This window comes from Pomacea canaliculata, linkage group LG5, assembly GCF_003073045.1.
Source record: "Pomacea canaliculata isolate SZHN2017 linkage group LG5, ASM307304v1, whole genome shotgun sequence".
NCBI lineage: Eukaryota > Metazoa > Mollusca > Gastropoda > Architaenioglossa > Ampullariidae > Pomacea > Pomacea canaliculata.
This window is the reverse complement of record NC_037594.1, coordinates 1,093,135-1,120,549: the sequence shown is the minus strand read 5'-3', so window position 1 is coordinate 1,120,549 and position 27,415 is coordinate 1,093,135. Positions and strand designations below refer to the sequence as shown.

Here is a 27,415-nt window from a genome sequence, read left to right as displayed (position 1 = left end):
GATCAATTTGTACAGCAATCATTACCTCTTCAAAAGGCTTTTTCCTCCAATGTGTTGCATGCCTATCAAAAGAAACAAGTTTTTTTTTCCCTCTTTATTTTCTCAGCACCTCCAATATTCCAACACTCTTAACAAAACATTTTTAACAATAATGAGGACTCATGGCAAAATATGTATTTATCATTACACTGTTTGGAATATGTAATATTAACTTGATACAAGCAAGGCAGCCCAAGAACAGTGCATGAAAACTTTTGAAGTTTTCTTTTTTTTACTTATTGTTCACCAATAAGGGCCCTATTGTTTCATAATTAGAAATTAATATTATCACAACAGGCAGTGTCAATTTGAAGACTGTGTCAACATATGTTAATATAAACAAAAAATGTCTGAAGAAGAAAGCAACTTACAATACTATAATTTAACATGTGAACAGAGCTCCAAAATGCTCTGCCTGAAGTTATGTTTGGAAAACAAACTGTAAACAAGGCAGAAGAAACATAATAAGCTGATGCTGTTTCTTTCACACCTAGGCACATGCCGATCTAAATGCATTTTCAGATCTCATTCAAAAATGTAGCACCATCTGAGCATTCAACTTTATAATACTAGAACATTTGTCCCACAAATCTGTCTCATTCATTACGAAATCTCTTTCAGTCATGGGTTTTGTAGATTCCGGCATAACAGCTCAGTTTCCCCACATACAATATTTCAAGCAACCATCTGTCTTGCAAATTAAAATAAAAATTCGTCTCTTGCTCTTATTTCCAAAAATACGCTGACCATGAAGAAAACACTTTCCTCTCACAAGTCTGCTCAAAGTGTATCAATACAAACATAAATATGGATTATGCTTTACAAAAACCATTTTAATCTTCTCATACCATCTTTTTGTGACCTAGGCTGCAAGAATGCACCAGCTTGCAACACAGCAACGAGCAACAAACGTATAGTACTGCTTTGAGTGAGCAAGAATATCCTATCTCCATCAAGATAATTCCTTACACTGCATGCAAAAACCACAATTTTTCTCATAGTTATCATTGCAGATGCAATTTAACAATAAATCATTTTAGGTGATATAATACAGCCAGATGTGCAAAATTTTGTTAAAATATGTGTTTATCTTCTCTTTGCCCTTCCCACAAAAGAAACAAAAATTGAATTTTATGTCAAACTGTTAAGCCCAAATATGTTGGTTCCATCAGAGAAAATGCAATTGTTTGAGCTTTACAAAATAATGTATGCTGTGACCCTTAATAATGCCCTTTCTGTTCATGAAGTAATTAAAAAAAAATGTTGTTTCTCTTACAAGTGTACAGATGCAAACATATACAAAGGTACACCGAGTTAGATAATACATGTATTGTAATGTTTTTAAGTTTAATAGGAAGAAAATGATGTCAATCATTCAGTAAATCCCATTCCACTTATTTACAAACGTGTAGCTTTTGACTCTGGGCTAGTCTTTGCATTTCTGAAAATATTACAAAAGAACCATAACCAAGTTCAGATTTAAGTAAATAACATTGTCAACAAAACTTTTAAGTGCTATCAGTAGCTTGTTAATTAACAGTCCTTGAAGCTGAAATGTACATTCTTCAGCCCTTTTGGGATTTTATGGCATGTGCTGAGAAATCACACTTTATTTTATTTTCCATTGTAACATGCACTACTCACAAATCTGCAACACTGAGCAGCGACAAAAACAATTATCTATGCATTGTAACTACCAAAAAGCAGAGAAGCAAAGCATGATCTTGCAGTCTTGCATTAAATTTTTGTCCTCATTCAACCTAAAGCATCATTATGATTATGACTCTAAAATAAAAGCTCCAAACACTCTTTCATCCTCACTAATAAGGAATAAAGCTAAGTTGGGGGTTTCAATCCCACTGGGCAAACACTAGGTGTATACTTAATTATAACGAAAGGAGACAGACACAACACTCTTGAACTATATAGTTCAAACCATAAAAACAAGAAGCAAATGTAATATTTTCATATTAGTTATAATTTCCACAATTAATGCTAAAATATTTGCACCTCTCGCATCTCAACATTCTGATGAACAACTCTTCTACAGCTAAGATTATCTGTCCATAAAATTATATTGTCAAAGTACTTTAAATTCCTTACAATTTATGCTATTCCAAATCAAAAACCTTTTTAATTCGATAATCTGAGGTAATTATACTATGTTCTGGAAATATACTTTGGGTATATTTTGACCATTTTTTAATAACTGTTTACTTATAGCTATCAAGCATCTTTTCCAAATAAAATTTGTTAAAATTTTTAAGACAGACCTATTGCAAAAACGGCATTGCCATAAATTTAAACAATGACCAAACCACAGCACCCAGCTGTTAGGTTATCATGCATAAAACTGGTACAAAAATTTAACAGGAAAATCAGAGACTTCTTTGTACACACAGCAACTAGCAGAAACTGGCAAGATTTAAGACGTTTCTCAGTCTATAGGCTGACAATCCAGGCTACTTTGCAGTTGTAATGACAGCAAGTAGAAAATCTCTCATGGCCATAATGTACAATGTCTTCATCCCATCTTTGTCCTTTCTCCTGCTTCTCAGGATTCACTGAATGACCAAAGATCATGTGCTGGGATTAAGTAAATCAGCAAAGAAGGAATTTAACATCTCTTTTTGTTAATGCACAGACCTCCAACCTGACGTGCTGACTCCTCTTACCAGCTGTCAGAATCCTGTTCAAACACTGACAAAATTGGAAAAAATTCAATGTTTGCTTCAGAGGAAAAACTGCAGTTAACTTTCAGGTTTGATCAACAGTCAGAAGAAATGGTGCTTCACTTTCTGGACCGGTCTGCAATGGGCAATCCACCTGTCATGTCACCTTCTTCCACTTTTTCAATAACTTCATTGACAAAGTCTGTTGTATTGCCAGCAATCACAAATTCTACAAAACAAAGAAAACAAGTTTCATGAATCAATATATGCACAAATTCTGTCAAGCACATAATACAAGCTACCTGCTAAGAGTGACAATTTACCTTGAATTTTTTTTTTTATCATTCAAGTTTCTCCCAAAACAAAAACCTATGAAAATACACTTCATGAAAAGAAAAAAAGGTTAAAAAATTAGCAATCATGTTGATAGGCACCTGAATTAACAGACTAATAGTGTGAACAAGCATATATATGGATTATTCATTTTAAGTAACACAATGTCCACAGACAGGTAAGGACAGAAAATGATGCACCAAGAACTAAGTCTTATATAATTCTGGTACTATTATAAGAAAACCTTTACTTACTGTGATGTGCCTCTATCAGGGACCTCAGTTTTTCTGTCAAAGACTCATGGTTATCTTTGTGATGAATGCCGTTCTGCAAGCACAGTTGTGCCCGTTCTTTTAGGGATGGCCATATCATGCTGCCTATCTTCAACAGTTGATCTGAAAACACAAGCAACCAAAAATGTCACACATCACTGTTTCTTTCTTTCTCCCTTAAATCACATTTCCATGTACGTTGAAATAATGGGCATTCCCTTGTCAATGAACTGTATAATTCAGTTTTTAAGTTCACATAAATAGATCTTGATAAGGTATTCCTATAAGCCATTATGATGATGCATAAATGTATTGAACCATATTTTATGATAAAAAAAATACTTTTCTAAAATTCAACAGTTTTGTATAATCTGAAAAAAGAATTTCTGTGTAGAAGCTATGCTGGCAGTAGGTATTGCAGCTTTATTTGCTTAAGGAGGAAGACCATGCTTTTCAGTTTAGGCATGTTTACCGGGAGGGAAGGGGATAACAACAGATTCTACTCATTTTCCTGTGCACAATATCTCTTCTTTCAGACAATAGCAAATAAATATCTGCACAGTGATACACTTATACAACTCACTGCTATATTTTTATTATTTCTCAATGCAAACATTTTTTTAAATAGTCACTAAAACCAAATCAGCATACATACTCTGTTCACAGTTCAATCCAAACAGCTTCACTTTGTTCGCTTCATGCTGTGCCTTCTTTTTAAGTCTGCATGCCCTTGATGCCAGCTTGTTCTTCTCTTTCCGTGACTTGTTCCGGACACTGGCTGGCAAATCACTCGTGGACTGAAAACTGTTTATCTGCCGATTAAGTTTATAAAGTTGCTGCCCAATGTGGAACAGTTTTTTGGGGTTTGGAGTAACTTCATTTCCATCCCCTTTTCTGGCCTTCCCACCATGACGAATACCAACAAGCGTTGTGTTGGTAGCATCAAAGACCGGGTCTTCGAATTTTGCAGGCTTGTGTGGATCTTCATCTGTCATAGACAGTTTAAGCCTTGTCCCTTTTGGTCCTTTGGACTGCACATTATACTGCCAGAAATACTGCTTGCTTTTCTTGGCTAGCTCAGTCAGGGATTCCTGAAGTGGTGTGTCGCTGATGTCGGATTCAGCATCTGACGAATCATCGTCCATGTAATCTGCATACCCACTGGATGCCAAGTCCTCGTCCATAGAACTTTCAGAAGACCCAGAAACTGTGAACAATCAATCACACATACACAAAGTTAACACGCTGATAACCAGATCTGGAAATTGGTTCTATTCATTGCTTGTATGTTGTTGTTTCTAGTGCGTTACTGTTGTTAAAGTATTCTTAAAATCTCTCACATTCTTGTCACCATGTCTGATTTCGTTGTGTAACGTGTGCGTAGTTTGTGTTATTTCCTAGTACAACCTTCGTGAAAGACGATATCTTGATTCCTACAATCCTACTACCCAGTTTTTAAACATGGCCCTCTAGGTCCTAATCATAAGCTTACTGTGGCAAGAACGAATTTGCAACATTCCTTAATTCGTCTGTACACCATGTGGCCACCGACAGGCTCACACGGAAGATGAAGAGGATTGCCCTGTGACCCCGGTGTTTACGTCAAATTCTGACTTTACATCATTGTGTATCCGGTTCGCTCAGCTCTAAATCACGTGGCCAAGACTGACCTTTTCGCTCTTGATCTAATAAACCCATCGTCCGGAAAGTAGGTCAGATTGAAACAGTGTGCACGAGAAAGCCAGGGAAACCTAAATTATCGGTTTTTACTAAGGTGTTTGACTATTTTGTAGCGTCAGTATCAAATATCCTATCATCGTTGTTTTGCACCATAAAACGACCTTCACCCTGTCAAACGTGTTCGGGGGCCCGACTCCATCTGTTACTGCTCGCCTAAACAGAGGGGAATAGGGTGCTGCACCGTCCTGTTCGCTAGAACTGGTAAGAGACGATTTTGTCCCCTTTGTGGATGCGTTTAATGACACAGCCGACGGGTGACTACGTCTCCGTGGTGACAAAGAATGCCGAAAGTGTATGGGCAGCACCGCTCGCTCCCTCACCGAACTGAATTTCGGGATTGCGCCAATCCCAGATGTACGCTGACTCAGACAAGAAAGCTTGTCATAGTTGTCATTAAAACGAAAAAACAAATTCCTATTATCCGGTGAGTTGATTTTATAGCCCTCGTAATCGCATTTTACACCAACATTTCTATGTCGATTCCTAATTATCAAATAACATAAATGCAAGAAGCGTTAATGACATCCATTATCTTTGCGATCGCGCCTAGCAGAAAAGCTGGAAGATGGCGGGCGGAACAGGAATGCTCTATTGAACCCGACCTCAAGTTAACAGGCGCGGATGGTGGGGTTGTTTTTTTTTTCCACCTACAGCGATAGGTGCGTCATACAATTGTTTTTGCCACTCCTTAGGGTATTTCCTTCCTCGCCGACCTCTCCTGCACTTACCCTAGTCCTAGAGTGCCAGTGGCTCTAGAAGTCGCGTTGATATAATAGTGTTGGAAAAAGTTGTCAAGAAGTATCAAGTTTTAGCAACGTCTCCTAGAAGCTGCAACTTAAATTGATTTTGCCGCGCTTTCCTTTATTACATGCTGGTAACATTTGCTAGTGATTCAGCTTTTTCTATTTTATTTCCATGTTTGTGATACAACTAAATGTATCTGTAATAATACTGCCCTCTAAAAGTATATCTACTCAACACATGATGAGCATACTGTTCATTCTTCCATTGCTAGCTGGTAAAGTTGTTTGGTGCTAGCTTAATTACACTTCTCTAAAAAATGTACTCTGTAGATGAACAGGGAAATTTTATATTGGTATTTTACTATTGCAAACACTTATCTCTAACAACCTATAATTTAACACATTTACAACTACCAATAATTATCAAACAAATGCTTATATGAAGCTGCTTAAGAAATATTAATATACTCTAGCATATTAGTAGATGAAGATAAAAGATTTATATTTTGCTCACAAAAACGCAAGAATCCATTCTGATGATTAATTAAAAAGAACAGTCATAAAAAAGCAGTTTAAAAGAATGGCTGGTAGAAGAGGGGAGGGAGAATAAAACTAAGGATACAGTTAGGATGCAGGCTGTAATGTAGAGAAATCACACTCATCATTAAATGTGCTAGATCCATGTGTGCACACTAGGATATATACCATAAAGACATAAATGTATAAAATATATTTCTCACCTGTGCGACGTCTTTTTTTGGAAGTTTCTGGATTGTGAATGAATTTCTCGATTTCCTTCCACTTCTCCTCAACTGACTCTGATTTGACTTTAAGAGGCGGGGCCCTCTTATGTCCCACAACTGGCATCACTTGCCGATTAGAAGCAGGGCTAGCACTTGCTTGAGCTGACAGTGCCCCTGCCAGTTTTCCTGTGGGGCCTTGAGTGAGAAGCTTGTGGAGACAGGATTTATCATCAGGGTCAACAGGCTCGGACTTGATGTCTGATGTACTAACAGGAGTGATGACCGCTATGTTTTGCCGTATGGAAGACTGACTGGGATACATCTGAGTGGCACTGGCAGCAGGAACCTGGGAGGTGAAAGTGGCTGTCAGACTTTTTGGCACAGGTGTTAAGGTCATGAAGGTGTTGCCTCTATGATCAGTTCTTAACGACTGTGTGCTGTTCTCTGTTTTGACGTTCAAAGTCTGTTGCTGCTGTGGTTGCTGCTGGTGTGTCTCTGGAGACTGGTTGTCTAAATCATCATCGTCATTACTGATGAGACTAACAATATCTTCCAACAAAAGGGGATCCATGTTCAGCTGGGCCAGGGTGGGACCACCCCTCATCTCACTCTTTTCTGTGCTAAGCAAGCTTTCTGATGGTGGCTTTTCTGGATGTGTGACAGTGGCCTGACCCAAGGGTCCAACAACAGTAGCATTAGTCACAGGACTGTTTATGAAGTAGGTCTCAAGATTGTTTGACTGCTCGTATTGAGGCTCCAGATCAAATTCTGCATCTGGCAGGCTGACTGCCTCACTGTTACCACAGCTCTGTCCACAAAATATGTTGGCATTTAAAGTGTTCTGCATGTCCCACCGCTCTTGGTCATACATGTACAGGGAATTTGGGCTGGCAGCAAAAGCAGCAAAGTCATTGCATGGTGCAGATTCTGGAGAGTAAAAGCTTTCGGGACTTGGCACATACTCCATGGTGCCTTTTGACTGTGAAAAAACAAATCTGAATGAGTATCATTTTTCTCAATATTCATAGACTGTTCTTTAAACTAAATAGATAATATTAACTTGTGCATGCAAGATGTTGTCCTGCTTATTGCAGATGCACACTTCATCAGTTTTTATGTGCAACACATCCAGAACAATTAAAACTTTCTCTAAGTGCCAAAGAAAATTTATCCGAATTAAGACTTGGCATAAAAGCTTACAATATTTTACAGAAAAACTTTTTGACTATCAACAAATCAACTTTTTTAAACACTGTGTTGACCAGAGCACATTTGTCTCCTCTTTTTTTTTGATAGGCTGTGCTGTAAATAATAATCTGATTTTTTCTACTAAAGAACAACATACCTTCGTCTGGTCTGATGACAGCGTCATAGGGACACAAAATGGATGGTGAAAGTGCCCACCCCTTCTTGCAAATTGATTGGGGATGTCCAAGGCTGCTGCTGTGTCCTTGACTGTGAAACTTGGACCAAATCTGGTATTGCAGTAGCTCCTTGGCCTGTAACAGAGAAATATTTCCCTCCATGTAGTTATGTGCTTCTTTCACTAAATAAAGGGAATAATGTCTGTTTACACTGAACAAACTTATTGTATCCAATACAGTTGCCAGTGGTTCAGAAATATTCGGCAATCTCTTGGCAGTAGCTCTTCCACAGTTGTCCAACCCTTGTTTTGTTCTAGAGAAAAACAAGTTTCCATTCTTGGAATCCATCCAAGTTATAAATCATCTGAAGCAGAGATACAAAGTGCAGTCTTAACAATCTGTCAGCCAGTGGTCTCTGTTATTGTAATATCGAAACGCACCGATTTTTCAAGTCCAGTTTCCTTGGAGTTGTGCTCCCACTGTTTGCTTTACCCAAGTTCTCAGTCCCACGAAATGGATGAAAAGGTGGCATCTTCGCCTTTCTTAAGGTGTTGACAGGTTCCATCTACTGTCCGCCAAGTAACATCAAATAAAGCGTGACAGCCACAGCGTGAAAAATAATTCCCACTACACATCGAGCCCACGCGAGCGCAAACTCCTCCTCTTCTGGTCACGTGGTTCGCCCCGAATGAATACACAAACGTGTTTGGAGTTTTTTTACTCCGTTGGCCAACTCCCCACCGAGCCACCCGGAACCAAAAGGAACAGTCGCTTAATAATGGATAGCATGCGTTGTAGTGAACATCTCCTGGATGTCTCACGCAACATGCTGACGGCGCGTGACACAGCACATGCTGGTGTTGAATCATGCCTTCGCCGAGCCGGCGACTCACGGAACCTCCCGAGGATGCCGTGTCACGAAGGTCATGATCACATAACGTAAACAACCCTGCCGATCGCTTCCATGCTTGCTATATCTCGTGGTCTGCTTCTCTACTGCCATACTCCCAATAACGCACACAAAAATAATACAATAAACAATGCGATAACACGAGAAAACACAAAAGAATCCCCACAAAAATTATTTCCAGTGGATGAATAAACAGGTCATGGATTCCATAACACTTCCACTGGCAGCGATGGAAACTAATTTGGTTAGTATTACACTACATTAAGAGCCAAATAAGAATTCGGCATACCTTAAAACTGTTATGAACTGCACAGCTGTGACTTGTAGTCCTCTTTTTCGTTTAGCAGAAGCTAAATACTCCAAATGTGTCTCCTCAAATGCACAAACGTTTCTTTACTGTAGACCGTCCAGATTGCAACGAATGGTTTGTTGTGGTCGGAGTCGAGCGTGTTTCACTTCGTGTGTGACGTATGAATGTGACTCTGACCAATCCAAAAGAACTTCACTGCCGTGAGCCAATCAGAGCATTGGTTGTAACTAAAAATACATTTTTCGGGAATTTTCCCCGATGTGTGGTTGCTCGTGATCGTAATCTCATTCCAGAAATGTGGCTCGATAACTATATCAGCAAACAAGACAGTTATTGACTTTTTTGGTACCACTTATTATGTGTTACCTTTATGAAAAGCACTTTAAGTTCTGTTTATTTAAACAGAATGGAACCACCTGTAACCAGTTTCTAAGTCGATCTAAAAATAGCCACTGACGTAACGCGCTGACCTGCGTTGGGGTGAAGGCTGTACGCTTCTTGTCAACAAGTTGTTGACGTGGCGAATTCGACACGTTCAGCGGTCATCACTGACCGTTGCTAGCTGTTTTAAATGAATCCTTATGACGAGTTTTTAAAAGCACATCTTCTATGCCTAAAACAATGGTTTTGAAGTTTGACTCAACCCTTCTTGCTACATCGATTTTTTGTGTTCATAAACGACACAGCATAATTATATAAATATGTAACAAAGCGGCCTTCAGCTTTCACCTTGTACTTGATATTGTGGTCGATACACAAACTCAGAAGGCTATGGACTATCCACGTGTATACACAGGGCAATTAAGAATAATTGCATAATCAGAAAAAGTTGTATATATTATAGGCTGCATGGACATTGAGAAAAGTGCTTTATTATTTGTTAATAGTATTAGTAGCAACACCAGCTAGCATGTATAATACAACATTATACAGCTGATGTTTATTGCCCACATTTATATAATCCGATTTAAGTTGTTTTTCCCCTGTGGATACTGTTTGTAATTTTAGACTTTGACCTCCTCTCTCACTGGCTCTCTTGGTGCTATGTGCTTTGTACTTTTTTCAGATGGACTTTTTTTATGACACTTTTGCAAACAAGACTAACTTTCAGTATGATAAAAATAAATTATCTATTGTTTTAAATGCAAAAGGACCTCTTATCATCAAACTGTTCCACACTGATGTTTTTCTGATATGTGCATAAGGTCAGACCACTTAGCTCTCAAAAACAAGCGAAGAAATTTTTTTTCAGGCCTAGATCCTGGATTTGATACTGTCTTTTCTGAATGATGTGAAAGGAAAAAGCAGCGCTTCAGTAAATGTGCACAAATGTCAATATGCTATGCAAGTTCATAAAGCAATTATCTGTTTGTGATTGTGTGTGTGTTAAATATATTAAAATATAAACACCAAGACCAGATGATAAATAAAGTGAAAAACATTTCACACCACTTATTACCTGCTACTAGCACTTATACAATGAGCCACCACTTTGACGAAAGTTGAAGTAGTAAACTATATGACCTTAGTGTCCTGCCAGTCACACGCAAGTATCATCTGTGTATATAACATTTAAGGAATACACTATTTTATGTCCGTTTTATGGCCATGTTTTTTTTTTCCCCAAAAGTAATTATTCTCTTTTTTCTTTGAATGCAAATGCTTATGAGTTCGTTTAGTGTTTCCCAAGCAATTGTCATCAATGTGATGGTAACACACTCCTAGCTTTATGTTTCTGGTGTGATTTTTTTTTTCTTAAAGGAAATGTGATTTTGAAAATGAATCAAATATTAGTGTTAGTTACAGTATGATATTCTACAACTGGTTTCAGTTTTCATTTATTTGTCAGGGTTCAGATTTCTGGTGTCAAGATTAATTACCAGCTTTATTTACATTTAATGTTATTATAGCTGGGGTCTCTGGTATAGAAGGCAGGAGTAAAAATTACAACAGAATTCATCCAGGTTTTATTTATTTTTTTTTTTAGTTCAATGTTGTTGATTTCAGTCACCTGGTGTAACATAGTGATGAGTGTTGTCCTTTGTGCTGAGATTATGGCATTGATTCTTATTTTTGCAAGTTTTGTCTTTTAAGGCTGGTTAACTCAAAAGTACATCTGAGGTTACTGAGTAAATTAGTGTTCGGGTTTGGGTTAGGGTGTATGTTTTGATTTGGGGAATAAATAGCAGATGAAACAGTTGCAGAAGTATGGTAGCTTTGCTGAATTGGAAGGTGACCATACCATATAAGGACAACATAAAAGATGGTATGTCTCGGTGTCATCACCCTGCCTAAGGCCGGAGTGGGGAAGGCTGCGTCCTACCGAGCATCAGACGCCATGTTTCTACAGTGTTCAGTTGGGCATGAAGGGAGATATAGCCGTTGTTTTGTGGGGGAGTGGCAGTGTAAGCTACAGATGACATGGAACAATAAGCACAGATCTAGAAGTACCTGGAACTACATCTAGCGGAAGAGACGAAAGCAGATTACCTGACCAAAATCAAAATTTAATCTGTAACAAAATGTTTGTTGAACAATTTTTTTTAAGGGGGCAAGTTTAAATGACTTTATCGCCTGCTGTGTGAATAAAAGTTTAGCAATGTGCATGCACTACACAAGGATCGGTGGGGGTGGCTGTGTCGACACCACGACCCTTTGCGTTGTACTGATGTATTTTACATTTGTTTTGCAGTGATGTTGGGAGGAGAGGTAGAGGTGTCTGGATGTGTGGGATATATCACTATTCTGCGGCAAGAATGCAGGCACCATTAAATCGCATTCTTTTTCTCGTAACTCAGGAGACGATGGCACCATGCGAAAGCAAAAAATGATTTTTCTTTTCTCCCGTCATGCGCTTCGCAATGCAAGCTGTAAAGGGGGGATGGTGGAGGGTATGGGTAGGATGAAGCCGACGACACTCGAGTGAACCTGCCACCCGCGCGCCTGCCGCGTGGCTGTAAATACTTATGAAAAATTTGAGGCGCTTGCATGGGGACACCCGACTCCCTCATCCCCTCATTCCTTTCAGGGCAATCTACGGTGGCCTGAACCCTGGAGGTAGCCCAAGGAGAATCGGAGGACCTTTTGGACATCCGAAGCCAATGCCCTTGAAGTCGCGTGCGGTGGACAAAAGATGTTCTCGAGGTCTGTGACCCTTGAGACGACCCGTGCTGGTGCACGGTGCGAGGGACTTGATACCTGTCCCCGCGTCGCCGAGGCTCGCTGGATATTAATTCTAATGTCGTCACCCGGAGTGGGGAAGGCTGCCTCCCACCCACCATCAGCCGCCGTATTTCTACAGCGCCCAGTAGAACTGGGGGGAGATGTAGTCGTTGTTTTGTGAGGGAAAGGGGAGGGGTTGACACGACGACACCAAACATAAAGCTCAAGTAAAGCACTTTGATGGCCTGGTTTGGAGCTGCACACACAAAGAGCTGACAAGAGCATAATTCTACGATCAAGCAGCTAGTGTGGGGCGGTGTACACGAGCAGCCGTTATCACAGTCAGATGAATGGACGAGGTCTTAATGCATAAGTACCGTGTGTTTGCCCGCGCGCATGTGTAACCTTGCGTCTCAATGAGTCTCAACCACCAGCAGACCTAGTAAACAAACATGATGTACACGCGTTTGTACTATGACATTATCATCGCCGATAACTAAGCACAAAGACTATTGTTTACATACCTCAGCCGAACATGGGAGGGGGGGGGGATGGAATCGGAGGACGGGGAGGAAATTTCAAAAAAAAATGTCTTGCGGGCTTACGTATATAGCACGAGGTCTTAATAAACAAACTGCTTAATTATCACAGCGATTGATGTGATAGGTGTAGTCATTATTTGCTCCATCCAATCAGCTCTATACGCGACGACTTGCCCCTGCCCGACCTCGAGATTAAATACTCGTCATACAGTAGCTTTTCAACAAACAAACAAAAACAAAAACCCTCACCGTAGTCGGTATGCCTTATTGTGACAACGCCAGAAGCAGAAGTAAACAAAATTCGAGAATATTTACATCTTAAAACTTCTTACCACTACCTTTGAGGTTAATTGGGATAATACATCAAACGACAATCAGTCGGTATAGAAAACAAGAGATGTGATTAGCCGTAAATGCGACTGGCACCTAGAGATGGCATGGCGCTCTTGTGTTTGTTTATGAATTCGACAAATGTTAGCCAAATGTTTTTCTCAAATTTCCATCATAGGTTTGTGAAAGTTTTACTCTTGGCAATATTTTAGAAAACAGAGGAAAATCTGTAAATGCAAAAGCAATAAGACAGATTCCATTTAGTATTTTTACTATTACTGCTACATGACGACAGGGAAGCTTATTCTGAGCAGATATTTTCGGTGTAGGATAGGAGGGTTCAACGTTTGGGTCAAATCCAGGAAAACGGGGAATTGTTGGGGTGGAGGGGGAGAGTGTTCCATGTGAATTAGAAATACCAAATCGCCCATTATTTTACGAAACGCAAAGGATAGTCGTCTACGGTATATCCATCAGCTTTCCTACCGTCTACAAACTTTAAAATATATATATACTCACCTGCAGTTAGGCGCGAGCTAAAGTCAGCTGATCAGCTCTTGATCAATCGCTGTCGGGTTTTTTGGTTTTTGTTTTTTCCCCCTCACCCCGCCCGTTCTAAGACCACCAGAGGCCAAGGCCAACCCCCATTCCTTGGGCGCAAATAATCTTACTCGGACCGATCGACCTTGACAGCAAAACGTGGGGCTTGATTGAGAGGAGGATGAGGGGTCCTAGCGTGCATCCTCCCACATTTATTAATCTGCTATCCCTTCGAGCTGCCGAATATTCCAGCACATCGAGCAGGGTCAGCCATCTTCAATGAGTGCAATTGAAAGTCGCACTTCTGCCAGGGTGTGCGCGTGTTTGTGGCCTTGTGAGCGCGGAAATGACAGGGAGGCTGACCCCCCGGCTCCTTGCAACTGGGGCGCCGCGCCTGTAGCGGTTCCATCAAATGGGTCAAGGTCAGGCGTTAAAGTGCACGTGTTTGTTTTCCATGACTCAAGCCCGCGTGACAGACTGTAAAGTGAATTTTTATCGACCCCCTCGTTTGTACGCCAGCAGGGATACGGCGCTTCCGTAGTTTTCGGTGCTGCAGTGCCAAACAGAAAGGGAAAAAAACAACAACACACAAACAACAAATAAACAATCCAAAGAACAAAGCAACTGTAGCCCCAAAATACATTCCTGTGCGATGTGATTAGGGCGGTGATTAAGATAGGTCAAGGAAGAGGTAAACATTCTTGTAACGAGAGCTTGAGATTAGGCTGCTCGTTATCTCTTACGGCCTTCAGTCTCTTTATACCCGCCAGGGTGAACGCCTCCAGCCTCGACTTTTCACTTGACAGCGGTTAAATAATATTCATGTGTTTAAAACGATTCCGATTATACCTACTGCTATGCTAATGAAATATTTGTAAAAGTCTAGTAGTCTGTGTCTTGTAAACACACTGACATCCAGATGCTTCAGAAAAACTTTTCATAGGCGTTATGTCCAAGTGCATGCAAACACTGTAAAAGCAGCAGCCACATCACTAAGGTGGTTTGTAGGCACATCTCTAGGAACCTGTGTGCCTTCCTTAGCCACATCACCAGGGAGACTTCTGAAGCTTTAGCTACATCCCTAGGAATTTCTTTTTGTTCTTGCCATAGACCTAGGGAGCCCTCTAACAGCCAACCTTCTATATAGTCAGATACCCATCCCCAGTAGCTGGGTCGAATGGGGGAAGTCTGCTGCATCATACGGGTATCGAACTGGTGCGCCTTTCAGTTCGGACGCCAGGTCTCTAACACTTCCCTCAACATCCATCAGCCTTCTAGAGGCCACCGCCGTGTTTTCAGAAGGACATCAGAAGCAGTAGTCATATCCTTAAACACCAGAAGCCGAAGCCACTAAAGTTATGAACATGACTGCAAAACATTATAAGAATATATTCTGACCTCAGAAGACTTGCCCCTGGTTCAGAAACTTTACTACCACCGAGGTACGTGAAAGGCTACGTGTTACCGCCATGATGCAACGTCTTGCTGCGGGAACTGCGTGAGCGGAGACGATGCACAGGTGTTGTATGGAAAGTCTCGAGATTGTGAAAGAACAAGCAAAATAAACTGGAGACTAAGAGAAAGCAGAACTCGGATATAAAAATATGCGTGTGTACGAATGTCGTAGGACGAGCAACAAGAACAAATACCGAGTTTATAAACAGACTGTAGGCAAGCAGCGGCAATCACTGCTGTGTCAAGGTCTATTCTAGACACACAGGCTGTCCAGATTCTGTGTCAGGTTTTAATGACTGCATCTCTCTCTCTATTCCTTCCTACCCGTCCGTGTTTTAGTTCTCGACAAACAGGCCTCACGCGGTGACAAGTGACCTCCCCACCCCACCCCCCCTCCCTTCCTTACGGCTGCTGGTACATTTGGATGAGCCAGTGTGTATATGTATACAACTTGGGGAAACAATCAGATTCCTGTATTACCTGTGTTTATAAAACATGATATGCTGTTAGCACAATATGTCAGTTCCTCGTATCAAATGGTGATTTGTAGTATTTGATGTTCACAATCCAGGTTTAACAAAAAGGAGAAAAGAATAATCCTCGTTAAGTTCTTTAAATATACTTGTTGGGGGAGGGAGAGAAGAAAAGCGATGGTTATTATTTTCTCAAAAACCACCCTGGTTACAAAAACAGGGGAATACCTAGATCATGGACAAAAGGTCAGCTGCTTTTCGTTTGTTTGTTGTTTTTTTTTTTTTAAGTTGGCTGCTTCAGTATCGTGGCTCCTGCCATCTCCAACAGGAAAGCGTTTGTTTCTCGATACAAGTGTGTGTGTGTGGACGAATTTGCGGACAGTGAGCAGGATGCAGTATGCTAAGTTGTGCTGAATGTGCAATGCACTGGCGACCATAGACACGCTGCCAAACGCAATGTTTACAGCTGACAGCTGGCCTGGATAGCAGACAGCATGGCGGACGTTTACAAACGGCTTGCAGTCACCTTTCACCTCCAAACAGGCTGTTATTCTAAACACCGGTGTCAGCTGCTGCAATGCTGCATGCCCCATGCAACATCCCGCATCTCGGAAATGATTGTTTTTGTTCCGTGTATCGTAAATTAGTTTTCCAATATATAATAATATGCGTACAATTCGATTGTCAATATCAACGTTGTATACATTGTGAATATTTTGGACAAGTGCACTAGGATGTACATCACTACTTGAACATGAACATAGAGTTGTTTACACGCGAGTGGTTAGTAAATAAGGAACAAGGACATTAAACGATCAAACATGTAGCACCCCGCTCCATAGCAACAATCAGAGTAAGGAATGTTTCATCAACCTTTCTTTAAGAAGGGGTAAAATGCACTGACCAAGGACGGGCCCCCTTCACAGCTGGGGGCCCAGGTACACAAGACCCCCTCCCCTGTCAGGCCTGCATACATGCTACCCCTCTTCTTCGCCTGCTCTCTCTCTCCTCCACACTCCTTATCGCAGACTCTGCCTCCCAGACTGCACCAGGACACAATCAGCGGGTACTGGTCCTGACACGAGTTCAGGAAAGTCTCAGCAAAGAAAATATCATCTCAACAGGGAAGTTGTGGCCCGGACGAGTCCATACCTGACCCCAGGGGGTCATGAGACAGAACAGACCATTGGCCGGGTGGGAAGCAGCCGCCACAATCCTGCACAGACTGCACTCGGGGTAGATTGTGCCACTGGGGGTAGGTCACAACTACACCGGCTAACTACACGCACCACCTGATCGACAAGAACTTTGTTTGTGGGTGGTATTGTCATACTAGACGGTGACATATAATGTCGTTACACTCGATAACCGCACGATAAGTGTGGACCAGAATGTTCCGCCTGACACCAGATTTCTCCAGATGGCGGAGACAGCAATGTTCGCAAGTAAAAATACTTGAACGCCAAATCCCACTTTTACGCCTGCAATTGTTTTTATTATTCTTTGTGGATAACTGAAAATATTGCTTGAATCGCTTTTAGTCAGAAATAGCATTGTATATACATATCCAACACGCAACAGGTTTCAGTAGATAATTGACATCGGCCTAAAATACCTGCAATCGATGGCCTAATTTCTAGGACACTCAGTTTCCCAGCCAGCGTTTGTAGGTCAGATTTCCGCGTACTTGAGTTCTACCTTTCTGCACCAATGTGCACTTTGCCCCAGGGGAGAGAGTAGAGAGAGACTGTGCAAAAAGAAACTGGGAAAACTGTCAAGTTGTTACTGAAAACAGGGTGTCCAATGTCCACTGCAGTTATTTTTAGAATGTCTGGACACCTACGACGAAAAGATAATCCAGGTAACCTGTACACTGCATGGTACACTTCTTTAAACAAGATGTAACAACCCAGGATGTATTAGGGTGTCAAATGTAGACACAATCCTGGGTTGCGGACGGCATCCTAAATCTCCGTGACCAAAGGAAGTCCCCCAATGAACAGACCCCTTCAAAAAAAAACAACAACAACAAACAGTGGCAACAAGCATAATAAGCCGCCCAAGCGAAGCCATGCTGAAAGTGATAGACTAAATAGAGAATCGCGCCATCACCTGTCAGGGACCAGAGTACCGGTACTGAGCACGTGCGAGGGCGAAAGGGTGTGAATGATGGACGTTTCCGGAATGAGTGTCTTTAGATGTTTAAAAAAAGAAAAAGAAAAGAAAGAGGTGTGACTGGAGAGGGAGAGAGGAGTCAGCGATGAGAGATTGGGTGAGAGAGAGCAAAGGTTGAGAGGAGGTGAAATTGAATGCTTAATTGTGGGGAGAGGGGGGATTGTGTTTTGGAGAGTTGGAAGCGAGAAGTCACTGCCGAGACAGTGTACTAAGAGGAGAAGAGATGCAGAGAGAGGTGGACGCTTGTTTTAGGAGGAGAGGGCATTGCCTACACCAGGATGTCTGACTGAAAATGAATGCAAATAAACAAAGCTAAACACATACGACCTTACTTTCGCGCTTACATACAGTTTCCTGTGTGACTAGTTAAACTAGATACTAATGCGCCAGACTATGTATGGGCAGCTGAAGGTGGAGTGGGAGACGAAGTTACTACTTCTGGTGAAATCGCATATGTCTCTATATCTAGCATACGTATCTGTGGAGTGTGGTGACAAATATTTGAGTGTAGACAATGAGCAACGGGCGTGAGTCGCTGTCAACGGGCGTGAGTCGCTGTCGTTACAAGGGTTGTTCATCCCAACAGCTCTTAGGTTGCCTTCCACTCCTGAATCGTACTTCGTCCACCCAGGGCTTAACAAAATTGTTATGCAGTCAAAAATAGAATCAAATAAAAGTACTAAAGCACTTCCATATCTGGACTTGCTAACCTGTTATACATTGGCAACCTACACCCCCACTTCCCCTGGCTGGGGTGAGCGGTCCGGTGGCGCAACGGTTAGCGCTGTTAGCGCCTGTCACCAATACAGTGAAGGTTGGCTGCCCTGAGTTCATTTCTCGTCTCGGGCACGCTGATCTTTCTCTGCACGTGGCATCTGTTTACACGGCTGGCTGCTTGCCGTAATATAGCCTTAGCTGCTGACACGGCGTAAAACACCAATTTCCCTCCTGACTGGGGTAGGGAGAAACCATGACTAATGAACCCCGTTTCAAAACATGTTTCCTTCCAGCATTTATAGAATCAGTAAGTTGTTGTTGTTGTTGTTGTTTTTTTGGGTTTTTTTTTTTCTTTTGTACGGGTAGTTACATTTTGATTTCTGCGTGTGTTCGTGGACTTTTCGTAATCGTCATCTCGCCGTGCTAGCATGTCTGGGAAATTTTTGACTTGCCACAAGCGTAATCGCTACCCGCGGATGTACCCGCGCACACGACTGGTGAATGAAGCTGGTATGTGAAAGGACCGCCAACCATTGCACAACGCCGGTGACTAAACTGATGTACAACGTGAATGGCGACGGTGACGTCACAGGTGGGCGGATCGCGACACGGTCGCCAGTAAAGCGACGCCGACTGAGTTTTAACTGCGCTGCTCAGCAGGAAACTGAGTAAAATATCTTACAACTGTTTGTATTTCAGCCACCGGGGCTCGGGTAGTCGGGTTGCAATCTACGATCCCACCTGGTAAAAACTGACGAGGCGACGATAGCGTGGGTAGTTGATGGCGTCATCAAGGAAGCACACATCATCATGAACTGAATGAACGCCTTACTGAATCCTGTTCAGTCTATCCCGTGAAACAACTGCACATGAAACTCGGCTCTTCATCTTAACAGTATTAATAAATCTTAAACGACAATCCTTAAATCTTACATTTTCTTTTTCGAAACAAAGATCGCTGATATTTGTCAGATTCTTGTACGAAACAAGATGGCCACAGTCGTAGGACATCAGGAACTTCTACTTTCAACGATCAGGTGACGTAAGCAGGTCTTCTCTGGTCATGTGACCCGACACAACGCTTGGTCGAAAACTATCCTTCGAGGCACCTTGGAGGTTAGTCGACGCCGCGGTGGTCAGAGGAAGAACTGACTGACAAAGGTCAGACTGGACAGGTCGTCGTGTACAGGACCTGCTGACTGTCGCCCACAGTAGACAAGATGGCGGCCTGTCAGCTGCCGCGTCTATGCGATCCTCCCAACCAGCCCCAAATTGGTTTGAATGTTGAGAGAAAGTAGGAAACTGTTGAAGCGATTTAGAGGAAACCATCTCTACTATAACCATGTCGGCTGTGTTTTCAATTTAAAGGAAGAAATGACTATCCCAGAGAGCAATAATAAAGTTCATTACAACAATAATGACTGTCGTTATCAATTCAAACAAAAAATGATGAGCCAATTTAGTGGTATCTGGGAAGGAGAAATTGAGAAAGCTTTTTACCCGAGTAACAGATAGGCTACTTGTTCAGATGGCCTATTGGAGAATTTGATAAATATCGCTCAGATGATTTTCTGCCATTTGTCACCACATACCTGAGCTAACTTTTTGACAAGACTATTTTTCCTGATTAGTGGACTGAATCGATGATACCACCCTTGTATAAAAAGGGGATATTTCACCCGACCTGTTTTTCAAACTCTTTGATGCTCAGATTCAGCCGCTACCTTTACATGACTGAAATATGAGCTCTTTGTGAACTACTAATGATACCATTGAGAAAGTCCACACCTTCACGATGAAAAGATTTTAGGACTCACAACACATAATTTATTGACATATGGGGAGAATATGTTGTCTGTTAATGCCCCTTCTGTCCTGATACACCTGAAACTGAAGAACACTTTCTCCTTGTATGCCCAAAGTATATGGATCTTTGTAAACATTCATTCTTACAAATATTTAAAGCATACTTCCATTTTTCATTTGACACCTTTAATGTCACATACAAGAATGCTAATGGCTCTGTATATTGGCTCCTTCGTTTACAAAGCTGAAAAAAGGAAAAGCTATCGAAACATTGCCTGACATGTGCGCACCTACCACCCATATACCCCCCTCTCCCCACAGACACACCAGGAGAGCTCTGGTTCTACTTTCATTTCTATCTCATTTCTTTGGTTAATAACTCTAGCTCATAAGGGATTTTATAATTTTCGATAAGACCTTTTTTTATAAATAAACCAGAAGTTTTAAAGAACCTGATGACAGGTTTAGTTGTATCGATTGTATCAAACGTAGCTGGCCTGCACCACACTGTATCAGAGTACGTGATCTGTTTGTACCCGTGGTGTAAACCTACTGTATCACACTACGTGCACACTACGTGGTCTGTTTGTACCCGTGGTGTAACCTACTGTATCACACTACGTGGTCTGTTTGTACCCGTGGTGTAAACCTACTGTATCACACTACGTGGTCTGTTTGTACCCCTGGTGTAAACCCACTGTATCACACTACGTGATCTGTTTGTACCCGTGGTGTAACCTACTGTATCACACTACGTGGTCTGTTTGTACCCGTGGTGTAAACCTACTGTATCACACTACGTGGTCTGTTTGTACCCCTGGTGTAAACCCACTGTATCACACTACGTGATCTGTTTGTACCCGTGGTGTAACCTACTGTATCACACTACGTGGTCTGTTTGTACCCCTGGTGTAAACCCACTGTATCACACTACGTGATCTGTTTGTACCCGTGGTGTAACCTACTGTATCACACTACGTGATCTGTTTATCTCATTCACTCTGGCAGAGAACGTGTTCTGTCCCGTTGTTTCCCCCCCACCCCCACCCCACCCCCGCAAGCTCGCACAGAACACAGTAACTGTCAGTCAATGTGCAACATTCTACAATCAAACATGTAAATAAGACCCTGACCTCGCCTTGACCTCTTTCTCAGAAGGGTCAAGTATAGAAGTACATGCAGTTGTTTTCTGTAAACAAGGCGCAAGCAGTTGCCTGAATACCGAACGACCTTTTCTTTTTCGTTCATCCTTTATCGTCTTCCATCGTTCTTTCTTCGCTGGCAGTGATATTTTGATATCGCCGGAGCAATGTTTAGCAGACGTGAAAAGCGAGAGAGAGAGAGGAAGTGGACAGCTGCTTGTTCTGATGGAGGAATCAAACTACAATAAGTCGCAGGCTTCACATTCACAATCAGCCCTCAAGTCTGACCTTATTTCAGAGCTTTGCTTGTTGACAAATAACGCACGAGAGCAGTGTAAAGGTCAAGGTGAAAACTGTTAGTCATTGTACTTTTGCAGACCCGAGTGCTTACTCGTTATCTGAAAGAATGAATAAAGGGCTCTAATATTAGGCTCGGCATGATGGGTCGGTTAATTAGGCCAAAGCGTTTGCAAGGTAATTTGGTGCGAGGGAACTGTGGGATTTCAGGCCTGGTAGAAGAAATACATTCTGTAATCGCGGATTTCAAATTTTCTAGAATTGCTTTCTGTGGAGACGGCAAACAACAAATCGTTGTGTACCAGACATGTAGCCAGTCTCAACAGCAACAGAAGTTTGAATTTGAACGTTCATGGCGGCTGATCTGCTCAAATCTCTCCATTTGCTGGAGGAGGGAAGGGGAATTAAGACAGCCCTCCAAACAATGTAAACTCCGTGAGTACAGCCCCAGTCAGCATCTCAGCTTCAGATAGAACGAGTCTTCACTTCCGATCTTTCCAGAGATGTCCTTGTCTCAAAATGCCACCGAACCTTTACAGACATGCTGCCGAGTGCTCGGGCTGTTTGTTGTCCTTGTTTACAGGGCTACAGATCTGACAGGCTAACAGAATAGCCACGTACACACGAATGTTCATGCACACGACCGCGGTCTACGCCAGCCTAGCATTCAAGGGAGGCAACTTGATGTTTACGAAACTAATTTTTCTAAATGTCAGTCCCTTGCATACCCGGTGTCTACTCCCTCAAAGTTTAAAAAAGAAATCAAAACAAACATGTTACTAACGTAGATTGGTGTGACAGACTGACAGAAACTCACAACTTTTCAAGTATTTTGTCCAGCTGTATCAATATTTTGCTGTTCCCAAGTGGATGGGGTGGGAGGGAATATAGGGGTGGGAGGGAATATAGGGGTGGAGGCCAAGAAAAACGGTGTCCTTGCTACTGTCTGCTTGTGTGGCTGTCTTATTCAAACCCAGCATTAAACTGACATCAGTCGCTGACCTTTTTGACCCTCCATTGATGTGCAATGTAGTCTTTTGATTGGCCACAAACCTCAGGCACCCTGCCTCTCCTCCTCTTACCCCCGCATGATCTCTGACGACGACAGCAGCGCAGTTTTTATCGTCGTGATCGTTAAGGGGAACAACCTGTCTTCGCACGCTTTTGTCGCCGAGAAAAGCAATCGCATTCCGTTATGAAACCGTTGGGGGCCAACAACAATGCTTGTCCTCTCCGTGTCACCGTAGTTATGAAGAGAGGGCAAGTCGTTACCCCGGGGCAACGTTGAGACCTCAAGGGTGTCTTGTTTGCAACGTACAGAGTGGCGTCCAGACCCCGCGTGTAATGCTTTACCCCTGAAACATATTTATAAAGCGGTAAAAAAATGTCCTTAGGTACAGAAACATGATGCAGTGTCCGCGGGCTCTGGACATTACACCTCAACTACCAAGTCCAGACAGTTTTTCTTGAGTTGGCGACTTGGGGAAGGGACTTGCTCTTGCTTCAAAATTACGGCCCCTGGAGGGCGAGCACCGTCACTCTCTGAGCTCTTTTACCTCCCCTAGCAATTCAACTTTTCAAGCAGCTGTACCTCCTGCTGATTTCTGGCCACACTGTACCACCTGTACGACCCTTCCCTCTACAAAAAATACCCCAAACATGTTATTGCATCCTAAGGTCATTTTAACCGGATACATATTGTTGGATACACAGTTCTCTTTTAGACTATTTAAACCTTTGTTGTCACATATGCGACAAATACCTTTTGTCTGCGGGAGCCAGAGAGAATGATGTGACATGGATAATCTGGACAAGAGTAAGACTGAGTTTAAATGGCTAGTGCGGAGATCTGTCGAAAGTTCCAAGACAGAATAAGGACGGGCTCCTACCTGACGGAGGAGCATTTTGCCCACGTCTACCTCGTCCATGTGGTGTCAAGGTGTGTCGGAGACCGTTGACACTGTGTCGGAGGAGAGAAACAAATAATAACAATAACCACAGCGACGACTTCTGGATGTGGGAGTGTCCGACCACAATTGCGACGAATTACTAGCAGTGACATGACCCATGCACAGAAACTCGGGCGAGTCCCTTACTGCGTAGTTTTCACGTGTTGCCTCGCTTTCGTTCACAGCTACGTGATTCGAGCTGGAGGTCTCTTGGCTGGTTGTACGCCACCAGCTGACGCGAGGCGAGCCGTAGAGTGCTGAGCCAGCAAACGTCGTCACGTGCATGACCGGCTGGCGTCACGTAGACAACGTCGTCTTCAGCCGGCTGACGCCTTGCTACTTACGTGACTGTACTGAGCCAGCTAACGTACTGTTACAAGACCGTCAATTCAGCCAGCTGATGTGCCCCGTAGTCTGAACCAGTTCACAATCACAACGCCAATCTAGAAGAACACACCATCCAGCCTTCCGTTATCCAGATACATGCCTTACAGATACCCCCGAGCGCAAAAAAGTCACTCGTGACGTCATGCTTGTCCACATCCACCTAATTAACATATGGTCCCAGTTCTTCCATTGGCTAAGGCCTTGTGCTGTGTGTGAGTGCAAAGGGGAAGAGAATTTCTACGCGCATGCATTGATGTCTATACTTTCGCGTGCTACTCCACCGAGTCATTCAACCATGTTTTTAAATATTTTATTTTTAAGAATTGGTCAAAGAGCTACGACGCTCACTACCCTGCCTCTACCCTCCACCCCCTCCTTTCAATCTGATTTTCTCAAGGCCACGGAGGAGTGGGTACCGGATACACCAAACACGTCCTCCATGCAATGGAGGGCCACTGCACGCTTGGCTGGACGACACGGCTGACCTCACGTGACACTGCACGTGTCACCGCTTACAACGAACAACAGTGACGAGGACAAGACTGTCCTCCACGGACGACCTTGCAAACGGCCGCCGCACGAACACGCAGTTGGTAAGCAGCACATTGTCAACAAGGTAAACAATCCCCAGCTCTCCTTTGTGTGGTCGCCGCCAGCATCGAGAGGTCTTCCTTATCGTCGTCACAGTCATCAATATCACTGTGATTGTTCTAGTCGTCAGCGTCATCGCGTCATCTCTCATTTCTCTATTACAGTCAAATCTCGCTACTCTGCCACTATTGTGTGACTGTTAAAAGACACCAGTTGTGAAATTCCGCGCAGTGCTCGATTATATGGTAGTGTGGGACATGGCAGTCAGGGGGGATGGAACCTAGCACGTACACAGGGAGGGTGGAGGCTGGCGATGGGGGGGGTGGTCACTGGCCGGATGACAGCCCGTGACAGGAAGAGCGGGAGGGGGTCGACTAGCGACAGGATGCAGGTGCGCGGATGTGGTTGGGAGGGGTGTAGGATGAAGAGGTTAGGGGGGGGGGAATGAGAGGAGACAGCTAGCGCCAGCAGACGATTCTTGAGAGCTTTGGATTGACGGGTAACTTGAGCAAATAAAGCCGTTTTTACAAACCCTCGGTATTATGCCACTCTCGCTACTCTGCCACTTTTGCTCGGTCCCGGTAGGTGGCACAAAATGTAAATCTTGTATTATTTTGTGTTACTTTGTTTTATTGCAACTGTCTCTCCGTTTCCGCTTGTCCCCAAACCTCATTGCGCCGGGATGCTGGAAGCGTCCTCAACGCCCATGTCCAGCGAGCAACGGAGCCGGGGGGTGGGGGGAGCTACACAGTGGATCCCTGCCATCCTCCCAGTGGCTACACAACCGGTCATAGCAAAGTGGACCGGCCAGACATGAGTATGGTGGATATGGCCACATCTTGTGTGATGGCGCTCGCAGGTTTTTCTTACTGTTTACTTGACTGACGCAACGTTGGCTTTAGATGATGCGAAACACAGGTACACACAGGTACACACCCTGATGTCGTCTACTGTTGCAAAACTCAGCAATACATGTCCCAACACTATAACATTGTTTAAAAAGTCTTTCTTTTTCCCCTTCACTGCAAAACTGACGAGTAAACGACAAACTGTAAACACTGATTACTCGCCAGTGCCTCGTATTAAAGACAAGCCCATGGCTACAACACTGGGCTACATTAAAAATTATGTGAAAATTGCGAATAGTTAACAAAGTGATTTCTCACTTGTACCCCATGCTAAAGATCTGTGCAAGACTACAATATTTTGTAAAAACTTCCCCAATCATCCATCAATTCCACTGTGAAGAGCATGTAGATGTCAACAACGAAGTTCCACCTGTTGCTCATGTTAAACAATCGGTCAAGATGTAACATCAAAAATGTTTTGCCTTGCAGTTAAAATTAAGAAAGGGGGATTGTAAACAAAGTGACTACTCACCTGTACCCCATGTTGAAGCTGGGCCACGGCGGGTCTACGGCACAAGCGTACAGACCTGCCTGGTACCCGTGGTACCCGTTGCTCCAGTAGCCGTGGTGAGGGGATCCCCCTGTCGACGCTACGCCGGCACGCGACATTCGCGTGTGTGACGTCTGTACGTCAGGTGTCCTGGTGTCGTGTCGTACGCCGGAACTCGGGTGGTAGACGTGCAGTGGGGGTGATGAAGCTAGGGGTAGGGTAAAAAGCTCAGGGTGGAAGTGGAGAACTACTGCTGCTGCCGCTGAGCTAAAACAGCAACAAACACTCTCAGCCCTCTATTTCTCTCTCTCACTCTTTCCACCTCTCTCGGTTACTCTCGCTCTCGGGTTCCTATCGGGAGTCGATTCCGTGCTGCCCGATGCACGAGCAGAAGAATGTGACTGCCCGAGCGGTCTGTTCGACAGGTTTATGGTGTGTTGTCAGATGAGTCGACCTTATTTTCTCCCGTTACAACATCCCCCTCTCGCCTCCGCCTTCCATCCACCCTCCGCCTCTGCTCAGTTTTTGTCAACAAGATCCCACCTGAGGGGCTCACTCCCGGCACGTGGCTATTGACATGAAAAGAAACTCCACGCTCGGCCCCCCAAAGTGTGCTTTAATTACAGGTGAGGCTCTGGTCAGGTCACAGTCACCTGCCTTCTGATTACCTTCTCAACCGTCTCTTGCATCTACCTGTCCGCTACCCGGCAGCTAAGCCACCACTTTGCTGTTCTTTCTGCACCCCGTGGAGGCGTCATTTGAGCCTAATCTGGGGGTTATCAGGCCACGGGATGAGGGGGAATTTGCATATGAACAAAACAGGCGCGTGACCAGAGTAGGATTACAAAATAATTACTCCTCCGGTTTCCAGTTTTAATACTCCAAATTCATTGCAAAGCGTCAGTCAGCGGTCTCGTCTGTCTTACTACAATCACCTCCGACGGACACAATTAGCAGCTCGTATTCGCTGCCCCCATCCCCCACCACTTGCGATCAAAATTCAATCCCACTTGTTGAAAAGGGAGGACCAGGGCGGTGCCAGCGCATGCGCACTAGGGTATCTACCCGCAAGCACGCGGGTACAAGAGGCAAGGTCGCGAAGCGAATGTCCTCTGTAGTGCCAGCATCGGAAAGGACGTTAAACTCGCTTCAGCTTACAAAAGTGATACAAACTGGCTTATTCTGGCTGGCCAATGTCAGATGCATTAATATTTTATGGCGGGCCAGGGTTGGACCAGAGTGTTATGTGCATTCATTTGACGAATGCAATAAGTATTTCAATAGACACGTATGAATCCGCACCCCTCGTCCTATTGGCGAATCTT

At 43.3% G+C, this 27,415-nt stretch overlaps 1 protein-coding gene and 1 long non-coding RNA gene across 4 annotated transcripts in view; one reads left to right on the top strand and one right to left on the bottom strand.

Moving 5' to 3' along the window:
• The window catches only part of LOC112563514, a 44,262-nt gene that overhangs the window by 9,589 nt on the left and 7,258 nt on the right, over window positions 1-27,415 (top strand). The window lies entirely within an intron of this gene.
• On the bottom strand, window positions 80-26,547 carry LOC112563511 (protein CREBRF homolog). Of its 3 annotated transcripts, none has more exons than XM_025237443.1 (6): window positions 26,073-26,547; window positions 7,888-8,041; window positions 6,540-7,521; window positions 3,972-4,523; window positions 3,299-3,439; window positions 80-2,940 (listed from the first exon to the last, which is right to left on the bottom strand). In XM_025237443.1, exons 1-6 carry the CDS (start codon window positions 26,207-26,209, stop codon window positions 2,831-2,833), a joined length of 2,076 nt encoding a protein of 691 aa, XP_025093228.1. In that variant the 5' UTR covers window positions 26,210-26,547; the 3' UTR covers window positions 80-2,830. The 3 variants fall into 3 exon arrangements, with proteins under 3 accessions (XP_025093228.1, XP_025093230.1, XP_025093229.1); XM_025237445.1 differs by lacking the exon at window positions 26,073-26,547 and adding an exon at window positions 9,106-9,277; XM_025237444.1 differs by lacking the exon at window positions 26,073-26,547 and adding an exon at window positions 8,347-8,758.